We start from the raw sequence: 24,392 nt of genomic DNA, 5'->3' as shown, positions 1-24,392 counted from the left end.
TATGGGGAAAATAAATGAAAACAGTATGTACATCAAATAAGAGCACATATATATTGGTTTCGTACAGAGCATGGTTAAAACACTAGGATAGGAAAACGAAATCATTATTGACATTAAAACCTTGATCTGGTAAAGGGAACAATGTTTTCCCTTGTTAAAGCAGTCGTTAAAATGAATCAAAACACTATGTACACGTCATATCTCGATTTGGTGAGGGTAACATTTTATTATTCAACTGTTCAATCTAATCCCAGAGGAAGCTTCTGACAATAAATTAACTGTACACCTATAAGGTCGGAAGTTTAATTCGCAATGACACCATGTTATGGTAACTGTAGTATGTTTGCATAACTTCTACAGAAATCTTTAAATTACCATTAAGGTAGACATGGTCAATAAGTGTGTCTCCATCTGTTGTTGGATTGGAAACTATTTGTGCGAAACCTTGAATTGCCATGAACTCTTTAATAGATGAGTTTGTCTTCAGAATATCCTGATTGAAGTCTCCTAACACTATTGTCGACGTATTTACATCCTCGAGGGGTATAGAAATAAGCACTTCATATAATTCCTGTAGAAACACTGATGTAGTGTATGTCTCTGGTTTATAAACAAGGACTAAATTGGTATTGACCTCCTTGATGTATATAACTAAACATTCTATATTCATAGAGTTCAATGTAAGCGAACAGCACTGATGTTGATTTCCTACGTAAATTCCTACACCGCCGTGTTTTTTTTGTTGGAGTTCTTGGAATATAGTTTTCTCCGACGGATAAGAAGAATATCTGTCTCTGTGTAAAAAGTTAAAACCATCCAAGGATGGGAAGACAGTTTTCTTTTCCAACCATGTTTCTGTCAAACAAATAATATTTGCATTTGAAATGTCAGAATTAGCTCTGATATCGTTAATGTGTGGAATTAGTCCTTGGATATTATGAAGGACTACAACCATCTCATTTTGCCCAATGGTTCGATCTTTTACCGTCAAAAACTGAGGCATTTGTTGGAGAGCCTTACCGATTTGTTCATTACAATATATATGTTTTTCGTCAAAATCTTTAATGACGAGCCCAGCCATTGATGTAACACGACTAAGAGCCACATATGTCATACCTGCAGCAAAGATATGTTTTAGAGAAACAACAGCTTTATCAGTAGTTATGCCCTGCACCTTATGAATGGTACAAGCCCACGCCAATTGAAGTGGAAACTGATACCTGACTGCATTTTTTTCAAGATTTTCCTCAAACATGGTAATTCTAGTAGCCTGATGTTCAGAGGTAGGTTGTTTTTTACCTTGACCAATTTTCTCATTGTCAAAAAGTACCATGACACCTTGTGGCGAGGAAAACCCTGGTTTTGGGGGTAAAACATTAGTAACAGTGCCCATTGCTCCATTGACTAAACCGCATGCTAAATCTACATTCCTCAAGAGCATAACTCTTGCTTTTGGGCCAATAATCAAATGTGCTGGTAAAAAATCATACGAAGTTTCATAGGGCACCTCTCTCACTTTAAGTCTACCTGTTTGAGGATGTTTATCATAATCCAGTGCATTAATAGTTTGGGTGATTGCACAAACTGATTCAATCATCTGGCTGTTGTGTAAAGCAACTTCCTTGTTTGTTCCAAATATGTGCAGTGTCTCAGGTGGGACTGTATGTTGTTCACATGACTTTAAAATGGCTTGGTCATCTAACCGTAAACTATCACTTTTCTTTTTAACACGCAAACGGTTGAGTAACTGTGCAAACATGATATCGTCTTTTTGTCTCATGATCTGTTTTAGTTCTACTATGGAGAAGTTAGAACTCCAAAGCGGAAATTGGCTGTCGGGCTTTAAATTGTAGAGAGACTTCTGTTTAACAGGTGGCAACTGATAAAAGTCACCAACTGCTATAACACAAATGTTACCAAATAGTGCATTTCTACTCTGTTTTATTTGTCTCAATCTCTCACTAATATACAAAAGGACCGGTTGACCAACCATAGATATTTCGTCAATTATCAGTATACTCAAATTCTGCAATTTAGAGCGAAGTTTGTTAATTGCATCATCTCTAAGGTAGATATAAGGAAGATGTAAAGATTTTGGTAGCGAAAAAGCTTGATGAAGTGTAGTACCTCCAATATTGTAAGCTGCTGTGGCTGTAGGAGCTGTTAAAAGGACAACTATATCGTCAGGATTTGCAGAATGAGGTGATAATATTTTGTTCATTTCATAATACATGCACTTTATCAAATGACTTTTCCCTGTGCCGGCACCTCCATTTATAAAGACTCTAAATGGTTCAGGATCCTTAGAATTCACCTTGTCTATACACCACTGTCGTATTCTATAAAATATACCCCTTTGTTCTGTATTAAGTTGTTGAATATAGGTTTTCATTTGTGGACCAGGAAATAATGTTTGCCTTATTTCAATATCATGGCCTTTATTAGTTTTTCTACTAGAAGTATCTAATTCAGGTATTTCAATGTCAATTTCTTTTTCATACAACTCTTCTCTGCTAAGTTCTCCATCCAATCGCTCTGCCTCTGCCTCAGGCGCAATCAAAGCCCATGCGTCTTCTTGTGTTCCTTCAGCTTGTAACAACTCCTCTGCCTCATCTAAGTCTTCAACATTTTGTTCAAATAATAGTCTGTTGGTATCAACAATGGATTTTACACTAACTGCTTGCTTTGCTGGTGGTAATATTACAAAACCATTCATGAACATTTCTTCGTATGTTTTAAATTTTATCGGTTTTATTTGACTTTCTAATCTGTGTGGCAGAAACAGCTGAAGATTGGCATGAAAATGTAATTCAGGGTATTTTTCTTGTGAAAATCTAGGGTATTTAATTACTGCTGAATCAGTCCTAGATCGTTTTTGGATGCATCCATATTCATGTTGTAACTTGTAGACCTGGCACTTTATAGGATGTTTAGGTATTTGAGATGGTGAAAGAACACGGTACTCCGAACAAAAAGATGCATAGCATACATTCTCAAACACAATATCTACTGGTCTTGCCTTATATCTATCATATAGGGACAGCATCCAAATATCGTTGTCCTGCAGTTGTTCCGCTTTCTTCATGATCATATTTAATGGAAGACTCATTTTAACTTGATGTTCACCAACAGGAACAAACTGCACCTTCCTAGAACTTTCTTTCAGGTGTAAACCACAAACTCTATAAACTGCTTCTTGTGAACTTACTTCCCGTTGACGAAAGTATGCTCCCCCGATCTTTTTCATAGCCTGTTGTGCGCCACAATTGCCTGCTGCTGCCTCTTTGCTCGCATTTTCTAATACTATCCCCATCTCTCTCTCTGCTTTTGAAATGTAAGATATGATATACATTACACATGAATATGCATCTGTGATGAATTGTATATCCATGTTCGCGTTCCAACATCGTAGCAGATCGGGGTTGTACTGGTTTATCCATATGTCAGATGGAGAACGTTTCAGTGTGACAGTATTTCTCTTTGTGAGGATACTAGACGCATCCTCAAGATCTTTTTGAGTAATCCCAGCAGCAGCAAATAAACGGTCAGTTGTAATATCTCCCAAATTCTCATTATTAATAATGGTCCAAAGATTTTGTAAAACAGACTGAGCATGATCTTTTAGCTGTTGTGGAGGTTTTTTTATTTTTGGATCTGCCAGGCTTTGACGTCTTGAGATAAAAGTTTTTTCTGAAGGCGGACGCGGAAAGTGAAATCTACAGGTGGTGCCTTTCTTTTTGCAAGACTTAGTATGGTGTTTGCTGTGCTGCTGAACACTGCTAACTATTTCATGAAGCTCTGGGTCCACTGTGTTATCTGGTAATTCACACGTGACATATTTGTCAACAAAGTCGCACACTGTCTGGTCGTCAGCTTTGTCGAGCAACGGTGCATCCTCTATCCAGAAAAGACAGTGAGCATGAGGAGAGCCACGTTGTTGAAACTCTATCCTATGAAAATGGTCCTTAACCTTGCCAACAATGCTACTCTTAATGATTATCTCCTTAAGAAAGGTGTGGAACCTGTGATCAAACATGACAGCGTTCATGACGGGATTCAACCTTAATATTTCAGATTTTGCTGTCCAATCAAGATCTTCAAAAGATTGAGTACTTTGCTGTTGTTCCATAAGTAGATTAATAATTTCTGACCATCTCATATCAGCAGCAGAAAAAGTGGCAAACCATGTTGGTATTCCTAACTGGCGAATTGTTGCCAATAGGTCCTTTAAAACTGACTGCCAATATGGAGGGGTACCTCGAATGGGAGTTAAAAATTTGTAGCCCTGGTCTGTAGACAACAGACTTTTCAATTGATTTCTATCCGTCAACATACTAGCCGTGATATTATTACCTGCTGTATCTTTGCCACTGCTCTTTCGTAGAGCTATCGAAACTTTGGATATTACTTGTTCTAGTTCTGAAAGATACTGTGCATAAAATATGTATGACGAATCAGTTGAAAATCTCATATCACCACTTAAGAGCCTTGCATGGAAGTACCTTGTTCTTGTGAGATGAACTGGTCTGTTGTTATCAAATGACCCAAACAATCCTTCAGGAAACTGTGCAGGAAAGGACATTGATTCATTTCCTACCTCTGTCATCATGCTCACAGGTGTACTACCTTCACCTGGTGCAACACAAAAAATTTCGTCAAAGTGTTGATCAAGTATCTCTTGCCCTATATCTACTGGCTGCAGACATGTATCAGATGGAAACCCTCTGTCTTTGATATTGTGAACTTCTTCATGTTGCTGTTCTTTATCGCGTTCAGTTGTATTGACTTCCTCTAATATTTCAGGATTGCTTTCATATCCTTGGACATTCTCACCTTCTTGCTGTTGTTTATCTTGGTCGTGTTCTTTTGTTTCGTCTTGTACCTTTGATATTTCAGAATGTCTTTCATTCTCTTCCTCTGCTGCTGTCATATCTTCAAAATCTGGTGGTAGATTGTCATGCCATTTATCATTAAAAGCTATATCCTTATACAATGGATTTCTTTCCTTTAAACATTCTATTCCTTTACAAATCTTTTTGGTGCTGACAAATTCATACTGGCAATAACCTATGTATGACTGCTTTCTCTTGAGCTTACATCGGACAACCTGTGTTTCGTCATCAGAACGAGGAAGAATTTGCACTGTTTTTTGAACATCTGTTGGTACTGAAACACATGGACCGATTATGCCTCTTTGGTTCCCTTTTGGAAGTTGAACAAGTTTCATAAATGGTATTCGTAGAGATATTAACTGTTTCTCCAATAAATTTAAAGAGTTGAGTTCTTCTGGAATAGTTGGAAGCTGTAAACCATTTGCACTTGCATCTGCTGGAATTGTACCCTTAAGTAGGTGGCGATGGCAAGTGTAGCATATCCATAATTTGTGGATTATGGTCGGACACTTAATTGGACATTTATCTGTACAATTAGATTTGAATTGATAAGTAATGCACTTATTTGCCACTGCTGCACTCTGTGTGCCTTTCTTAAGATATTTGTCTTTGTCCAATTCCACAACCTGCTTCCTGAATTTTAATTTGATACATATGGAACAAATATATTTAGGACCGTCACTAACTTGCTGCTTAAACCATACTGCAATATTATCTACCTTCTTTGTTCTTCTCTTTTGTACTAATAAAATCTTCTTTTTCCTATACTGTTCCTCTCTACTGTAATGTTCTCGTTGTTTGTTCTTACACTGTTCTCTGAATCGGACGTTCTGTCGATATCTGAGAAGGTTTAATGTTTTTATTCTAAGCTGAAAGTCTTTGTCACTAGCATATTTTTGTGATCTTGCCTTTTTAACAGCTTCTTGAAATTGAATTTTCACTCTGTATTTTTTCTTACTGTAATCCTTCTGTATTTGCCTAAATTGTATATTTGACTTGTATTTGTTCCGAATGTACTCTTTCTGTGCTCTTTGAAATGGGAGGTTTGACACATATTTGTTCTTAATGTAATCTTTGCGCGTTTGTTGGAAAACAATGTCCGTTCTGTATTTCATATTGATTGCTTCTCTATATGCCTTTTGAAATGGAAGGTTTGACCTGTATTTATTCTTCATGTAATCCTTCTGTGACTGCTGATAGGGTATATTCGACCTATATTTATTCTTCATGTAATCCTTCTGTGACTGTTGAAAGGGTATATTCGACCTATATTTATTCTTAATGTAATCTTGTCGTGCTTTTTTGAATTGAATGTTAGATCTATATTTCTCTTTAATATACTCGTTCTGTGTTTGTCGAAATTGAATATCTGACTTATATTTCTGCCTAATTGATTGTTTCTTTGCTTTTTGATATGAAACGTTACTCTTGTATTTGTCTTTACTGTATGTTTTTTTGTTTTCTTTGTATCTTTCATTTGTTTTATATAATCTCTGAAATCGTGTAGTTGTAGTCTTTTTAGTACTCAGAGTGATAGATTCGTCTGTATGTTTAAGTAATAATCTTTCCTTCCTCTTTCGATCTTTATCTTTATTTCTTTTCAATCTGGAATTTGTTTTAGCTTTTTTTCTCTTTGTTGGTATCTTAGTATCTTTCATAACATAATTTGATGGCAAATCGAAATCGCGTATTACAGAGCACTGATAACGTACTTCGTGCAAAACACCAGCAACAGCGATTCGCAATAAATCATTGTCAAGATATTGTCCGTGTGAGTCCATGTTTACACGTTCTACATATTAAAATGACAATTTGTATTTGCTTTTAAATTTAACACTTGATTTGTATTTCTTTTGAAGACGCATACATTCATGAATTCAACTTGTCTTCTGGAAATTGAATCGTATTTGTCTTGAAAATGAACGTATAAATTGTATGACTTTCAAGATTAGTTCAAAAACATGCAAGACTGCGTTCCTAATAGGGGCAAACATACTAAACATGATTGTGACAATAACAAATGTATTATAACACAATATTAAGCAACTGCAATAATAATCTACTAGGATAAATGACCAATGGTGTTCCTGCAGTCGACCCTCTTTTACACTAAGCATCTGATTTAATGTCCCTTATCGAGTGAACGAGGGACTGTATTTATACATCCCACAATATCAAACATACACGCAATGTATTTTCCAACTTTTGTTTGTTAATTTAAACGACAAACAGATAGATAAACACAAAGCAATGACTCCTCAAAGTGTTTCTACAAGCGATAATTGCACTCCATTTTGTTAACAGTACCGATCGGATTCAATGTATTCCTTCTCACTGTAATTTCTCTTTTAATTTGTAATACATCCTACTGAGTAATACGAAAAGACAGTTTTGACACATGTTTAAATCCTTGTCGCTGGGAGTGAAAAGAATAAATCCTTAAATGTCAGTAACGATTTCGTTTTGCTTGAGCATGTTAAGAGAGCGTTGCTGTTTAATCTGGATATTGTACTGAACTTCTTATTCTAACAGTGCTTCAATGTGAATTTATACATTCTACAGAGGACTTAAAAAAATTGTATAAAATAACCCCTCACAGGGTTGTTGCAAATTATCATGCTCATTACACCACACTTTATTTTAATTATGCATTATTATAATAAATGAGGGGCGAGAGATACCAGAGAGACAGTCAAACTCTTAACAACGCCATGAAAAAAAAATGACAAACAGTCAAGTACACAAGACACAACATAGAAAACTAAACAATAAGCAACACGAACCTGAACAAAAACGAAATATAAATGAAGGGCTTAAATCGAAAATAAACTAACGCCATGACTAAAAAAGAAAACGACAAACAGATAAATATAAGTACAAAAGACACAAGTTTGAAAGAAAAGTAAACACTAAGGAAAACGAATCAAACAAAAACGGGTATTTATCTCAGATGGTCCGGTAGGTAAGTAGATAATGCTAAACATGTAGACGTCTGTAATGAATGTGGTTGCGTATTTATACACCAAGGAGAGAATGGCGACCGACATGGGAAATGGGATGAAACTGTAATTGGGCGTGACTGCATTATTCTCTGTACAACATACATAGCTTGTAATTGGAATTAAAATCACACCATAGAAAAGTAAACACTAAGCAAAGACGAACCTTTACAAAAACCGGGGATCATCTCAGGAGCTCTGAAAAGGTAAGTAGATCCTGCTCCACATGTGGACGTCTGCCTTTGTACTGAACGTGGTTGCTATAAAAATAATAAAAAAAATAATAGGAAAAAGAAACGAACAATAACAATATGTCACCCCAACTCCGTTGAGGGTGCCATAACTAGATTTGTAATTGCTAGCAATAACGGATGGCACCCTTCCCCAATTGCCAGGTGAGCGGCAGCCATTTTGAAAATTCCAAAGTGAAATAGTGCATCTACAGATGTCTAGTAACATTTTTGCAAAGTTTCATTAAGTTTGAAGCATTTTGAAATTTTGGACTATTTTGCTGTTTCCATGGTAACGGCGGCCATTTTAAAAATTCCAACTTCAAAATGCAACTCTGCTTATGCTAGTTACTATTCCTGTAAAGTTTCATCCAGTTTAAAGCATATTCATTTTTTTTTAAATTTTTGACCTTTTTGCATTGTTTCCATGGCAACAACAGCTATTTTGGAAATTCCAACTCCAAATGCCACGTCTTCTTATGTTGCTCATCGTAACTGTGAAGTTTCATAAAGTTTGGAGCATTTTGATATTTTTAAAAATTTTGGTGTTGTTTCCATGGCAACATAGTAGTTCCAATAAGTACCAAAATCATCCAAAACCTGTATATGGCTGGCACCTACATTGTGTTAAAATATAAGGATTCTGAGTTGAAGCATCTTCAAATTATTCCCCAAAACCAAAAAGTGATTTTTTTCACAGTTGTTCCGTTTCCATGGTAACGGCAGACATCTTGAAAGTGCCAACCCCAAAAAGCAAATCTTCACATGGTGGTTAACATTATGGTATAGTTCCATCTTCTTTGGTCCATTTATATTAGAGTTCCAGACTGGACAAAAAAGTGTGGAAGAAAAATAATAAAGACTAGATTTGTAATTGCTAGCAATAACGGATGGCACCCTTCCCCCATTGCCAGGTGAGCGGCAGCCAGTTTGAAAATTCCAAAGTCAAATAGTGCATCTACAGATGTCAAGTAACATTTTTGCAAAGTTTCATTAAGTTTGAAGCATTTTGAAATTTTGGATATTTTTGCTGTTTCCATGGTAACGGCGGCCATTTTGAATATTCCAAAGTCAAACCCCTGCTGCAATTTTTTCCGTTCATAATCATATACAATTTAATGTCTCTAGAATTAATTTAACATTGATGTTCTGGAATGTTCTGTGAAAATCCAAAGTTTTGACCTTTTTGCATTGTTTCCAAGGTAACAACAGATATTTTGGAAATTCCAAAGCCAAATTCAACATCTTCCAATGTTGCTCATCGTTACTGTGAAGTTTCCTGAAGTTTGGAGCATTTTGAGAATTTTGAAATTTTTGGTGTAGTTTCCATGGCAACATAGTAGTTCCAATGATCACCAAAATCATCCAACACCTGTATATAGTGGGCACCTACATTGTATTAAAATATAATGATTCTGAGATAAAGCATATCCAAACAGTTCACCAAAACAAAAAACTGGATTTTTTCACATTTGTTCTGTTTCCATGGAAACGGTAGCCATCTTGAACCATTCCATGCTTCCTGCAACTCTGCAACTGGGGGTCCTTACTATAGTAGAGTTCCATCAACATTGGTCCATTGGATTTCGAGAAATCACCTGGACAAAATTTGTTGCAAGAAAAAAAATAATAATAATAATAAGAAAAAAAAGAAACGTAGAATAACAATATGTCACCCCAACTCCGTTGAGGGTGCCATAATAAAAAAAACAAAAAGAAACGTAGAATAACAATATGTCACCCAAACTCCGTTTAGGGTGCCATAACTAGAATTGCCATTGCAAGCAATAGCGGATGTCACCCTTCCCCAAATTGCCACTAAGCGGCAGCCATTTCAAAATTGTTGAACAGTGAATGCACATATATGCATGGCAATACATGTTTCTGAAAATTTTCAGTAGAATCAGCATTTTAGAAAAATTTCACATTTCTGCTGTTTCCATGGCAACGGCAGCCATTTTGAAAATTTTGAAGTCCAAAGTCTAATCTTTACTTGCCAGTTAACAATAATATCAAGTTTCATTAAGTTCAAAGCATTTAGAGAGTTTTTGACTTTTTTGCAGTTTCCATGGCAACGGTGGCCATCTTGAAAATTCCAAAGTCAAAAGTCTCATTCAGACTTGCCAGTCAACAATAATATTAAGTTTGATCAATTTTGGAGCATTTTGAAATTTTTGAAATATTTGGTCCTGTATCCATGGTAACAGAAGAGTTCCAATGATTGTCAAAATCATTCAAAAGCTGTATATAGTGGAGAACTATATTGTCTAAAAATTTGATGATTTCAAGTTCAAGCATACCAAAATTATTCACCAAACCCTTAAATTGACCTCATCAGCATGAACATATTTTGCATGTTCGTGATTGTATTGATGATATTTGCAATTATATGTATAATGGAAAGGAGGTGCAAACTCGATTTAAAGACACGGTCAAATCTTTAGAGAAAGTGCCGTGTTAACACCCAATCCACCATAAAACCATGTATTGAGTGACACATGAGGGGTCTTCAAATCTCCTAGAAACTTGGTGAATAAAAACACCATAGTAGTACAAGACTTCACACAAAATATTTCCCCTGGACCTTATCACTGGAACGAGTAATGCAGTATTTTATACAGGGAACCAGTTTTTTGGCTCAGAAAAATGAATTTCTTCGATTTTGTGACAATATTGAGATGGAAAAAAAAAGCAACAAAGTATAAATCTTACTATTTTAACTATTATTGACAGTAAGTTTGATGGTAAAATAAACATTTTACACAATTATAATCAAAATCAAATTTCAAAGTTTTGCCTGTCAAAGGGAGATAATTATATTAAATTTTCCCGTATTTTTGTTGTTGAAAATTACACATTTTAAAACAGATACAAAATCTCATCTACCACTGACAATTGAAAAAATCATATCACACTGCAAAGTTGAAGTATAGTACAAACTAATTTAAGAATAAAATTGGTGGGCACTCATATTCTTATGTGTCTGGCAGAGACATGAAAATTATGAAATTTTGTGATTTTTCTTCAAACACTGTAAAAATCAAAATTTCTGCACATGAATAAGTAACATTAAAACTGGAGCTATTAGGTCAATTATGTTGAAAAATTATTGAAATTGTATTAAAAAGATATTCTATCAACATAAGATATGAATATATGGAAGGGGCAAATAGGTTTACCCCTGTTAACAAAATTATACATACAAGTTGGCATCTGGTTGTTCCTAAGTCATTTTGTAAGTCACAATATCATTTACAGATGAACTCAAAGAAACACATCTTTGGATTTTCATGAAACTTAATCAACAAACACCCAAAGGAATGAGGAGAAAAGAAATTGATTCAAATTTGGCTCTGTAGATCAAAGATCATGGTCACAATATATACAGATAATAGCAATTTTTTATATATTTTTTTTTAAAGTTTTTCATATAACAGCACCTTCAAACAAATCAAGTTTTCATTAAAATATATGGTACAAACATGCACCTATGTAACAAGAGGAAACAGTCTCTTATCATTTCCAGGCTCTGTAGTAGCCTTAAAGGTCAAAAGTCAAGGTCACAACTTACTTTAAGACAACAGCATTTGATATTTTGTATTTTTTCACAAGGAAAATTAGAGGGTAAATGATTTAAATTTGTACAAAACATGCACCATCAAAGGACGATGCCTAATTTATTTTTAAATTTTAATGATTTGTACAGCCAAAATTGATATGATAAAAGGAAGAGTGAACAAGCCTGACTTCAATTTCTCACTTGATTCTGAATATTTTAAAAGACAATTAATCATTTATAATAACATTAAAGTGAGACAATTCATAAGTGTATTCATAAGAAGTCCATGATCTGCTACAAACACTTTCAATTACATGTATCTGCATGAAACGGGTCAAGTTCTGTTGACAAAATTTTGTCGGTTAAGAGTGACATGTTCTCTTGTATCTCCCAGTTTTCAATTTCAGACAATACATTTCTCAATTCAACATCATTTACATCAACTTGATCAGGAGCTACAACATGTAAAGCATGTGGGACATCCCTTCTTGAATGTTGTTTAGATGCAAAACCTGCAAACAAACTTTTAATTTGACTAACAGATAGCCATTCAGCAGGGGAAAACATTTTGGTTCCATTTTCTGTTCGTTGTTTCCTTAACCTGTCACAAAGATCGTCATAGTAGGGGCGTTTCCCTGTTCTTTCACCCTCATCATAAATGTTTTTCAGGAAGATTTTAATTTGCGGAGAAAAACGAACAACTTTTCGATTTTTCTTCAAAGCCCATCCTTCAACAACAGAATCATCTTCAGAGCCTGAGATAACAGATTGGTCAATCACAGATTTGTATTCACTTCCGATATTATTGCATTTGTCAACCCACATTTGTTTTACAACATCTGTTCCTGCTGGTTTAACATATTGATGGGATCCTTTCAAAATGTGCCTTTCAAGACCATTTGCCGAAACAAACTCCCTTTGGCATCCAGGCTCCGGACAGGCAAATCCAATGCTGTTCACAGCTTCTGTGTCCTCTTGATAACAAAAAAAAAAAAAAAATTGATGGACAAGTCGCCTGACCATTGCTTATGAAGCAAGAATGCATCATCCTGACAAATGTCTGCCATGAAACAATAGGACCAAAAAGTGAAAATGGTCAATGATATTTAGTATATGGAATTATCTGCTGGTATACCTGTCTGTCCAACTCCTGTCAGGTGACATTGACCTCTTTTTCATGGTCCACTTATCATGTTTTTTTTTTTTTTATTGGGTCTGTTCCTTAATAACTGTACATTGTAGGTAAATGACATTTAGTGTATGAAATCAACCAAAGATGTTCATGTCTGTCTGATTTCTGTCACCTGACCTTGACATCACTTTCACAGTGTATTGATAATGCTAGCTTTTATTATGTTTTTTGTGTTTAGATACTTTTAGCAATAGGTAATCAATATTATATTATGGAATTTATTAAACAGGCAAGACATTTCAGCACTCTTGTTTATGTTATATATGCTGTTTTTGTTGGTCCTTATGTGTATTATTTATTCTCCACTTTGTGGTGTCTGGCTGGCTATAGCCCACTTATCGGTGGGATGTTTTTTTCACTATTCATTGGAGACCAATGGGTCATCCTGTGTTGTATTTTTTTCCTCGCTGGATGAGTTGTTGTCTCTTTGACACATTCCCCATTTCCATTTACTTTCCTACATGTACCTCAGTATTGATATGGCTTTTGACAAATATTTCTTACCTCATCTTGTTCTTCAGTTTCAGTTGAATCTGTGTCTGGAATATCAACCCTTTCTGGAGATGTCTTCAAAGTAACTTTTCCTACTTTCACACTGTCACTGTTTCCGAATGGATGTAAAATCTACAAAACATTTATATATCATTAGATAGTGTGAGCTTCTGCCATCATTTGTGTCTATAGCTATTGTCAATCGTAAATTCTTCTTCCAAGATATTCATTTCTGAATACACTAAAGGATTTATTCATGCATATATATGTATATAGGATGTCTTGTATCAACATGACTAAATTTGTGAAATGTATGATTGCCTGCCAAAAACATTGCTGCCATGGCTAAATATATACCACAGGTGTCTAAACTGGATTTTTTTAGAATAACACATAAACTGTAACATTTATCAAAATTGATCAGCACATTACATTATGCATTTAGATTTACCAAAAACAAAAATATATGGTCTATCAGAAAACTTGTCTAGGAGTTATGGCACTTTTTTTGACAAAATGGTGACCGACAGATGGACAGACACACAGAGTGATCACTATAGGGCATCTGACACCAAGTGTCATGGCCATAATGAGGCTCATTACAAGTATATATATATATATATATACTGCCTTTGTTAGTCTTGTATTATTTTAATTTTAGTTTCTTGTGTACAATTTGGAAATTAGTATGGCGTTCATTATCACTGAACTAGTATGTATTTGTTTAGGGGCCAGCTGAAGGACGCCTCCGGGTGCGGGGATTTCTCGCTACATTGAAGACCTGTAGATGACCTTCTGCTGTTGTTTTTTCTATGGTCGGGTTGTTGTCTCTTTGACACATTCCCCATTTCCATTCTCAATTTTATGTATGTAACCTGAATATTTCATTTCTCCTTATATAGCAACCTCAGTTATGCTGATAAACATACCTTCAAACTGTCTATATCTGTACACTGTCTAAGTGAAAGCTTAGAATTTTCAAACATCTTTCCATTTCCAATCTTGTAGGCTTTTCTCACTACTATTCCTGCTTCAGTAAATTGAAAGTTGTTCAGCTGATTTATACCAGGAATCTTTATGGACACTTTAGGTTCCAAATGTTTATCGACAGAAACAACTTATGTGAATGTCCCCCGTAGTCCTCCATAACTTTCTAGAGCCTGCTTCATGTCAAATGGGCTTGTCACGTCGTGCCCTTCATCAGCATATCTGAGGATGTGAAGTTTACTATGCGATGTCTTGCTGTCACACAAGTCTTTACCTGACTGTGCCTCACTAAAATTATACTGTTTGATTTGTATTGGAGCACCTTTCAGATTTTGAGCCTGTATAAATGCAAGCAATGAACCACAGTGATAACAGCCAGCATTGTCACTTTTTAGGAAAGCACATGTTAACATTGGGTTCTGCTTCTTGAGAGCAACCATGACATCTGATAGAATGTTTGCTACAGTGAACCATCCTTGAACTCCATCATCTAATATATGTATAAAGCATTTCAGTTCAAGTTGATCCTTTGGCTTTGTTACTGCACATGCAAAATGCCATGACATGCCCTTTTTTCCAAAAAAGTCTGCTTGTTTTTCTCGATGAAGAAATGGGATGAACTTCATTGCCCAATCCATAATGACTAAAACCTCATTTGGCTTTAAGTTTGACAAAATGTCTTGCTTTGCCTTGTCTTGGTGTACTGTACGAATACAGTGTGAATGCCATGCAGTGATTTGCTTACCAGACATCTCCAAGTCATGTTCAATTTCCTCCTTTTGCTCAGATGGAATGTTATCTTGTATTTCCTTATACAAATCTGTCACCTTTGACTCGCATTGCAAAACATCAGAGCAAACTGAGCAAGAATTATCATGTTCATGCTGACATTCCCCAGAGAAATCATTTTCCTTATTGTCACTAAGAGCATATGTTGAGCAATGGTTTACAACGTCTGATTGAAATGCTATATGTCCTTTGATGTCAAACTTTAAATGTTGACTTGTCCTATACAGGAAGAGAGTAACTTCTTTGGTTGAAGTGGTATCAAGTCCAAAAGTGTTCAGCTTTCGTACAATTCTCTCTAAAGTATCAATCCCTTTCATACCATCAGCAATTGTATTGTCAAGACCTTGAAGGCTAGTCTTTTGTGATGAAGCACAGAGTTTTACAATTTTATAAAGGGATGATCTCCTCAATGAAGAAAAATCTGTTGATTTGCAAAATATATCATAGAGCTGAATAACACGTGACGCCATCACGGTTCTAACAACCTTAGGAATTTTGATTTCTGCTCCATTAGATAACTTGATTACCTTTGATCCAAAACCAACAATTTGACAGTAAGCAGGTGATGACAAAAATTCTAGAAAATGGGCAATCTTTGCTCTTGTTAATCTGTCTCGATGAATATCCTCTTTTTTAACAACATCACCAGGTCCACAAAGTGCAGCATGCTTTCTAGCTCTATCGATTTTGGAGATGGTTAAACCAGGCACCAGTTTTTTCAGCTCTTCTTTTGTGTATTTATTAGCGAAAATGGACAATATTTGTATTTGGATATCGGAATGGTTACTGGCAATATATGCTACAATAAGTTCATCTATTAGTGTGTCCTTCTCAATGTAATTGGCTGGTGCAAGTTTTATGCATACATCAGGGAGAATCTTATCTTCTTGACCAGGAGCAATGTAGCTTACTACTATGTTGATACTCTCTACTGCTTTAGATAAGTAGTATTTTTTGGTACGGCGTTCAATGATATCCCAATCATGTGACAGTTGAGACCGTAATGGTGTGAATTCTTTAGAAATAGTATGCATAGCTTGGTTAAATTTGTCTCTTGCTGTTAACTGATCATGAAACCAATCAGAAGTCTGGCTATCTGTCACTTGGGATGATGGTGTGCCCTGTATTGTGCTTGCTCCTTGGGAGTCCTGTGACCCTTCCACAGACTTGTATTCTTCATGTTCAACTAAAATTAAATAAATAACATAAAATACAATGCATTGTATAAGGTCATCAAAGACGTTGAGGTTAAACTAATTTTGTCATGCATGTATTGAAGTCTAATCAGATAAATTCATCACTTTGCTCACTGCTTGATAGCCCTGTATATGGAACAACCCATGAACATGGATTGCTCATGCAACTGTTTATTTGGAACTAAATGATTGAACACTAGAAAATGACACAGTCATATAGGGCTGCATGAGTTTCAGTTGAGAAGTTTTATGAAATAAGAAACATAAAACTAGAGGCTCCAAGGCGTCTTAATGGCTTGTAATTCTGTTTGAAGGTTTCGAACATAATATAAACTAGAGGCTCTCAAGAGCCTCACAGTGTCGCTCACCGGTTACTGTAGTTACTGATGTCAGCCATCTTGGTTGGTAGGCGGGGTCATTAGAAACTTTTTTAAAATAGATACCCTAGTAATGATTGTGGCCAAGTTTTGTTTAATTTGGTCCGGTTTTAGAAAAGAAGATTTTTGTACAAGTTACAAAAAGACGAAAAGTTGTTAAAAATTGACTATAAAGGGCAATAACTCCTTAAGGGGTCATGTTGACTTATTTGTAGATCTTACTTTGCTGAACATTATTGCTGTTTACAGTTTATCTCTATCTATAATGGTATTCACGATAATAACCAAAAACTGCAAATTTTCCTTTAAATTACCAATTTTAGGGCAGCAACCCAACAACGGGTTGTGCGAATCATCTGAAAATTTGTGAGGGGATATTTCTTATTCTGATGGACATTTAAATCTTACAGATTTGCTCTAAATGTCTTAGTTTTAAAGATATATAGCAAAAACAGCATTTTACCACTATGTTCTAATTTTAGCCATGTCGGCCATTTTGTTTGGTAGGCGGGGTCATCGGACACATTTTTTAAACTATATATACCACAATGATGATTGTGGCCATGTTTAGTTAAATTTGGCTTAGTAGTTTCAGAGAAGAAGATTTTTGTACAAGACACAAAAAATTACGAAAAGTTGTTAAAAATTGACTATAAAGGACAATAACTCCTTAAGGGGTTGACTGACAATTTACTTAAAATTACCAATTCAGGGGCAGCAACCCAACAACAGGTTGTCTGAATCGTCTGAAAATTTCAGGGCAGATAGGTCTTGACCTGATCAATAATTTTACCCCATGTCAGATTCGCTCTAAATGCTTTGGTTTCAAAGATATAAACCAAAATATAAAAAAGCATAGTCAGCTATAAAAGGCCCTGATAAGACAATGTAAAACAATTCAAAAGAGAAAACTGATGGCCTTATTTATGTAAAAAAATGAACAAATATGTAACAAACTACAACCACTGAATTACAGGCTCCTGACTTGGGACAGGCACATACATAAATAATGTGGCAGGGTTAAACATAAGTTCAGTATTCAAAGAGAGACAACTCCTAAATCCAAAATTTGACAAATTCACCCTTAGCACTTTTCATAGGCAAAGATCTTATTATATACAAGTATATCATGCTTACAAGGGGTATTTGCCAAAAATACCGTTTGAGAGGTACAAATTTGCAGAGCCGTTAGGCGAGGGCAATTTGATTACCTCGAAACCGGTATTTTTGGCAAATACCCTTGTAAGCATGATATAATTGTTTAATTCCACCGAATGTTCCACCTCAGAGAGTTTATTATAATCAGGTATCATATGAAATTTCGACTTGAATGTATAATTTTTGTATACACTGCAGCTGAGCTATTTGCGCATTCAAATTGCATTGACCGTATAATCATTTCTTATCATTTTTTATGTACAATCCCTGACTGTATATATATATATATCTCCCTTTTTATAATAAGCCGGTTCTCAGCTGACTACTACACTTTGTTCATCAGTTTCAGTGAATCATAATACAAGTGGATTCCAGTTTTATGTGACCGGTTGACAATTCGTTGAGTTTTATTTATGACATCATTCCCGGAATTTTTACGTCATTCGGTCAAAATTCAATAATGTTGCTTTTTATCCTAAATATTTCATCTGGAACCATATAGAATGACCATGAATTTGTCATATTAGAATAGAAATAATTCATTGAGTTATTTTTAGACATGGTATTCCCCATCTGCCATGGTATTTGCTAGGGTATTTCCCATCTGCCATGGTATTCATGGTATTTGCTAGCAAATACCCCGGCATATGGAATTCCCTAATGGCAAATACCCCGGCAGAGAAAAGAAAATCTCAATATATAGAAATAGGTGAAAAATACCATGGTTCTCATCCAATCAAAATACAGCATTATTACATAAGGTGGAATTATTTGTGTAATTTACACTTTGGCTCTAGGTCTATAGCAGTTTACAGGATATAAGCAAAAATACACGATAATAGTGCAAATGCTGAATGTCTCGCCTGTTTGAATAATTCCATAACATACTACGGATGTATTACCAATTGGTTATTATTTCTGAACACAAAAATAATCACAAAAAATTATCTTTATCAACTGACTGTGAGGTCAGGGTGAATGATTGTGGAATATTTTCATTGTTCAATGTTGAGATTTATTGGACTTGGGCAAGCAGTGCCTTTCATCATGTTCATCATTGGTTTATTTTTCTGGTATTGTTATTTGTTAACACATTTTTGATTTCAATAAATTAATTGTATAGTGCAGTTTTCGCTAAAAACTATTTCAAATATATACTATATGTAGCTCTTAAAGTAAACATCAGTTATGCTTTGAACTTTATAATTTGCCTGTTATTTACAAGTCTAAATTGAATTTTGCTAAGTAGTCTCAGGCATCATAAATGCTCATGGCAAAAAGCTAAGACTGTACATGTATATATAATACCATTCCATTTGACTAGAGGCTCTCCAGAGCCTGTGTCGCTCACCTCGGTCTATGTGCATATTAAACAATGGACACAGTTAAATTCATGACAAAATTGAGTTTTGGTGATCGTGATGTGTTTGTATATCTTACTTTAGTTTACTGAAAATTCTTGTTGCTACAATTATCTCAATCTATAATGAACTTGGCCCAGTTATTGCAGTGGAAAACATTTTCTAAAAATTTATGAAAATTAGTTAAATCAGCTGATGCTCGGCAGGGTGCAGCCTTATACGACCACACAGGTCGAACCCTGAACAGTTGGGGCAAGTATGGACACCACATTTAAGCTTGATACAGCTCTGACTTTGGATTGTGATTAAATAGTTGACACAACATAGGTTTCTGACACAGAATGAATGTGGTTTAAGAATTTATACTTTAAAACTTTTGGTTTTTTTAAATTGGACATTTACCTATTATGGTCCATTATCCCAAATCTAAATACATGGTTAAATTCAGCATATTGAAGAACCCCATATATTTAATTTTTGTTGTAATCAAATAAAGTTTAATTTTGGACCCCAATTTGGACCAACTTGAAAACTGGGACTATAATTAAAAATCTAAGTACATGTTTAGATTCAGCATATCAAATAACCCAAAGAATTCATTTTTTTATTTAAATCAAACTACATGTAAGTTTAATTTTGGACCCTTTCGACCTTAATATAGACCAATTTGAAAACAGGACCAAAAATAAAGAATCTAAATACACGGTAAGATTTGGCATATCAAAGAACCTCAATAATTCATTTTTAGATAAAATCAAACAAAAATTTGGACCCTTTTGGACCCTAATTCCTAAACTGTTGGTACCAAAACTCCAAAAATCAATTCCAAACTTCCTTTTCAAGTCATTAACCTTGTGTTTGAATTTCATAGATTTCTATTTACTTTTGCTAGTTATAGTGCAAAAACCAAATGACTTCAGACGACGACGCCAACGTCTTACCAATATACGGCAAAACAATTTTCAATTTTTGCGGTCGTACATGTATATTAATGACTATAGAGAGCAATAACTCCTTATGGGGTACGTAAGTAAGTAAGTAAAACTTTATTTGTCAATTGACAATATTGACTTATTTGTAGCTCTTATTTTGTTGAACATTATTGCTGTTTACAGTTTATCTCTATCTATAATAATATTCAAGATAACAACCAAAATCTGCAAAATTTCCTTAAAATTAATAATTTCGGGGGCAGCAACCCAAAAACAGGTTGTCCGATTTGTCTGAAAATTTCAGGACAGATAGATCTGAACCTGATAAACAATTTAACCCCTCATCAGATTTGTTCTAAATTCTTTAGTTTCAGAGATATAAGTAAAAATCTACATTTTACCCCTACATGTAATAATATATACTATTATTAGCCATGGTGGCCATCTTGGATGTTTGGCCAAGTCGTCAGACACATTTTAAAACTAGTCACACCAATGATGATTGTGGCCAAATTTGGTTAATTATACCCGATAGTTTCTGAGTGGAAGATTTTTTAAAAGAATACTAAAATTTTAGAAAAATGGTTAAAAATTGACTATAAAGGGCAATAACTCCTTAAGGGGTCAACTGACAATTTCGGTCATTGTTATTTATTTGTAAATCTTACTTTGTTGAACATTATTGTTGTTTATAGTTTATCTCTATCTATAATAATATTCAAGGTAAAAACCCAAAACTGCAAATTTTTCTAAAAAATACTAATTTTGGGGCAGCAACCCAAAAACGGGTTGTCCGATTTGTCTGAAAATTTCAGGGCAGATAGTTCTTGACCTAATAGACAATTTTAACATTTCAGATTTGGTTTCCTAGTTGTAAGCCAAAATCTACAGTTTACCCCATGTTTTTAGCCATGGCGGCTTTCTTGGTTGGCTGCATGGTCACGCCACACATTTTTTAAACTAGATACCCCAATGATGATTGTGACCAAGTTTGGTTAAATTTAGCCCAGTAGTTTCAGAGGAGAAGATTTCTGTAAAAGTTTATGGACGACAGACGCCGGACGCCAAGTGATGACAAAAGCTCACTTGACCTTAAAGTTAAATCTATTTCAACATGTATTATACTGTCACGATCAAAAACTTAAAGCTACATAATTCAGTGGGGGATCCAGGGATGGAAAGGGGGGTTGTCCCCTCCTTTTTTAGAAAATTTATCTCTCCCCCAACCCCATCTCCCCTTTTTTAATTGTCTGATTCCCCCCTATTCGCCCCTCTCCCCCCACCCCACTTTTTTTTTAGAGTGTCTGGATCCGCTGCTGATTATACACAATACAAATTAAAACTACATGTACTTACATGTTGTGCAAATTCCATATTGAAGACAGTTACCATCTGTCACAGAAAGTCGACACACAACTTCACTTGAGAGACATATTTTCTTTTCTTTTGGTTCATCTAAAAAGTAGTAAAAACATATATTCTAATGGAAATTTTGATTGGACAGTAATTAAAATTTCAAAGCATCATATGTACACGATTTACAGTACATGTACATGCTTAGTGAGTCCAAGGTTTCATTAATATGGAGATAACCATATTGCATTTCAAAATCACAGTAATAAAAGCATTTTTAGAATTAACTGTTAATTTTTTAAAATGCAGTATAGAGAAGGGATCTTAAAAAAACACATTTGTGCTCCTCTCCTAAATCAGGAGTATTTACTTCATTGGTTTGCCCTTGCATTGTACATGTTAAACCTATTATTCTAAAAAAGATATCTCATAATCTGGGCATGTGCTGTGTCCTTAGGTTTAATTGCTCTTTTTTTGTTTTGGGGGAGGGGCATTCAGAGCTGGCCGTCTGTAAGTGGGATATATATATACCCTTCTCCATTAAAGTACATGTTGTAAGCACTCAATTTCTTTTGTATTGCATTTAGTGATTTGTTGTAAAAATTAAATTTGTTTTAAAAATATGAAGAGTTTGCCACTATCATGGCTATCTTTTAAAAATTAATTCCTACATTGTGCTGTGCATTGTCAATAACTTGCATAAAGAAGTTTTAAATGCAACCTGAACATCACTCTATATATATACATGTACAACATGATTCTTGTTCGCTCATCAAAATAACTGATTTTTTTTTAATTGAACATGATGAACAAAATGTCAAATGATTTTTTTTACATACCATCTTCTATGTTTGACTCTTCATTGTCTTCATCACAAAATGTGAATTTCAATAATTCTTTGCTGTGTTCTTCTCTGCAGCCTCTGCATATACCTGTAAATTATAAAGAATGACTTTTTATATGTGCATGTAAGTTAGCATGAATAATTCATTTTTGACTATTGTTCTTGTTTGTTAGTTTTAAAGAATTATTACTGATTTCACCAAATGAAAACAAATTATGCCAACAATGGGAATTGGGGGTGGGGCACTTTAAAATTTGTTTAAAAGTTGGTACATGTACAGGTGTGCCTCTGGAAAAGCTCTCTGGAATATGAGAAACACATTCATATATTGTCTGTAGCCTAAGACCAAAAAAATGACCTATTCATATATATTTTGCATAAAAAAATGTTATCTACATGTAACCATATATTTAGTCCAAAATTTCAGCCGGGTCATACATTTGTCTGAAAATTAAAGCCCAGTCATACATTTGTCTGATAATTACAGCCCAGTCATACATTTTGTTCTAAATATTTGGGTCTAGTCATATATTTTGTTTGAAATTTTCAAGCCAGCCATATATTTGACATCTTGAAAAAGCGACCCATAAAAGCACCAAATTCTGTTCCTACTCTCATAAATGAAAATTAGTGTGCTGCTTCATAAAAATAGGTAGATGATATTAGGTAGACAGAGTGTCAGATTTAAATATTTTATAAAAATTAAAATGGGATACATGATGATGATGTATTTTTTTTTTTGCTTTAATGGTGGATTGGCCTTTGCCAAAACATGGTAGTTTGGTAATGGTCAAGACTGCTTCTGTAGGGATCCGCCATTTATTGAAATCATTTGGGTGGCCTACATGAAACTGAACAGCTTACATGAAGCATTTTTTTTAACCCCACTCATATTTTCTTGCAAAATTTCTATCCCTCAGATACCAAATATGACACTTACCCCTCATTTTTACATAAATATATTGACAAAGGACTAACAAGAAAACAAATTGGGTAACCCTTAGATATAAACAATGCTATGACTTTTGATACCACTCACTCAGAAAGTAACCCCCCCCCCAAGTTTCGTTTAGATTTTTAGTGGAATGGCCATTTCTTTATAGGCTACAATGCATAAAGTGTGGATCCCCAAATGTTTTAATTTTTTATCTAACCAAAAATATAACATACCTGATCCAATGGGCACATGCTCTCCCCAAAAAAGGAAAATCTCAACCGAGCGCTTCAGTGAAATTCCTCTATCAGCCTTTCGTTTGGACGAACCATGCAGTGGATGCTTGCAGCCATTTCTGTTTGATCTTTGCCAATAGATACCTAGAGTGTCTCTGTGGGCTTGGCATATGTTATATGTACAACTATAATTGAAAACCGCTCCGACACGAGATAAAATAAGTGTTGATTCAGAAACGTCTGAGTTCAGATTATATGAATGTAGTGATCTAAGATGGGCATCAGTGTTCTTTTCACATTCATTAAGCTTATAAAATTGTTTGGTATCGTTGTAAAAGTTAGAAAAGCCACAATCCACAGCATTAAACTTAGAAAACAAACATTTGCCACTCATCTCACTCATCTTCTGCTTCTCTCCATAATTTTTCTGATGCTATGTTGTTATGGTAATCTCCTAAATTGAAGAGCTAATGCGATTTAGCTAAAAACCAAAACAGCAACAAGAGTAACAACCTTCCTCTTTGAAATAAAGATTTGGTCCTAGCAGCATTTTTTTTGTAGAAATGTGAATAGTTCGTGGAAAAAGGAAAATGAATAGGTTATTACAATAATTATGCAAACATCTTGAGGAAACATATCAATTTATTCCAAGTTCAGAAAACAGGGACCTAGAAAAGTGATCTTATAAGTCAATGGTAGATGAATTTGTCTATTGTGGTTACTTGTTATTATATATCTCCACTAAATAGCATAGGTGTAATATTTTAACCTGAAAAAAATCTCATTTTTACTCCCTAATGTTTCATTTTTCTCAAATTCGGTTACTTAAAATCTAAAAACTGAGGCGTAATAAAACGGTTG

At 34.7% G+C, this 24,392-nt stretch overlaps 2 protein-coding genes across 2 annotated transcripts; both read right to left on the bottom strand.

Annotated features, from left to right (window-relative positions):
- Positions 1-286: 286 nt before the first annotated feature.
- On the bottom strand, positions 287-6,673 carry LOC139493939 (uncharacterized). Its single transcript, XM_071282110.1, has one exon. The coding sequence runs from the start codon at positions 6,671-6,673 to the stop codon at positions 287-289; it is 6,387 nt and encodes a 2,128-aa protein (XP_071138211.1).
- A 6,678-nt stretch (positions 6,674-13,351) lies between these two features.
- Positions 13,352-24,054, bottom strand: LOC139495060 (uncharacterized). Its single transcript, XM_071283214.1, has 5 exons — positions 23,532-24,054; positions 22,357-22,449; positions 21,521-21,619; positions 14,294-16,326; positions 13,352-13,496 (listed from the first exon to the last, which is right to left on the bottom strand). Exons 1-4 carry the CDS (start codon positions 23,932-23,934, stop codon positions 14,483-14,485), a joined length of 2,439 nt encoding a protein of 812 aa, XP_071139315.1. The 5' UTR covers positions 23,935-24,054; the 3' UTR covers positions 13,352-13,496; positions 14,294-14,482.
- Between the last annotated feature and the right edge of the window lie 338 nt (positions 24,055-24,392).

This window comes from Mytilus edulis, chromosome 11 (assembly GCF_963676685.1).
Source record: "Mytilus edulis chromosome 11, xbMytEdul2.2, whole genome shotgun sequence".
Lineage (NCBI taxonomy): Eukaryota > Metazoa > Mollusca > Bivalvia > Mytilida > Mytilidae > Mytilus > Mytilus edulis.
This window is presented reverse-complemented; position numbering and strand designations above follow the sequence as displayed.

What these genes read in the sequence shown, in the direction of transcription:
- LOC139495060 (XM_071283214.1), bottom strand. Translation starts at nt 23,934, where the DNA reads ATGAGTGAGATGAGTGGCAAATGTTTGTTTTCTAAGTTTAATGCTGTG. An exon ending in GCATGTGCCCATTGGATCAG is followed by an intron (nt 22,450 to 23,531) that starts GTATGTTATATT and finishes TATAATTTACAG; the next exon opens with GTATATGCAGAGGCTGCAGA. An exon ending in AGAGTCAAACATAGAAGATG is followed by an intron (nt 21,620 to 22,356) that starts GTATGTAAAAAA and finishes ACTACTTTTTAG; the next exon opens with ATGAACCAAAAGAAAAGAAA.
- LOC139493939 (XM_071282110.1), bottom strand. Translation starts at nt 6,673, where the DNA reads ATGGACTCACACGGACAATATCTTGACAATGATTTATTGCGAATCGCT.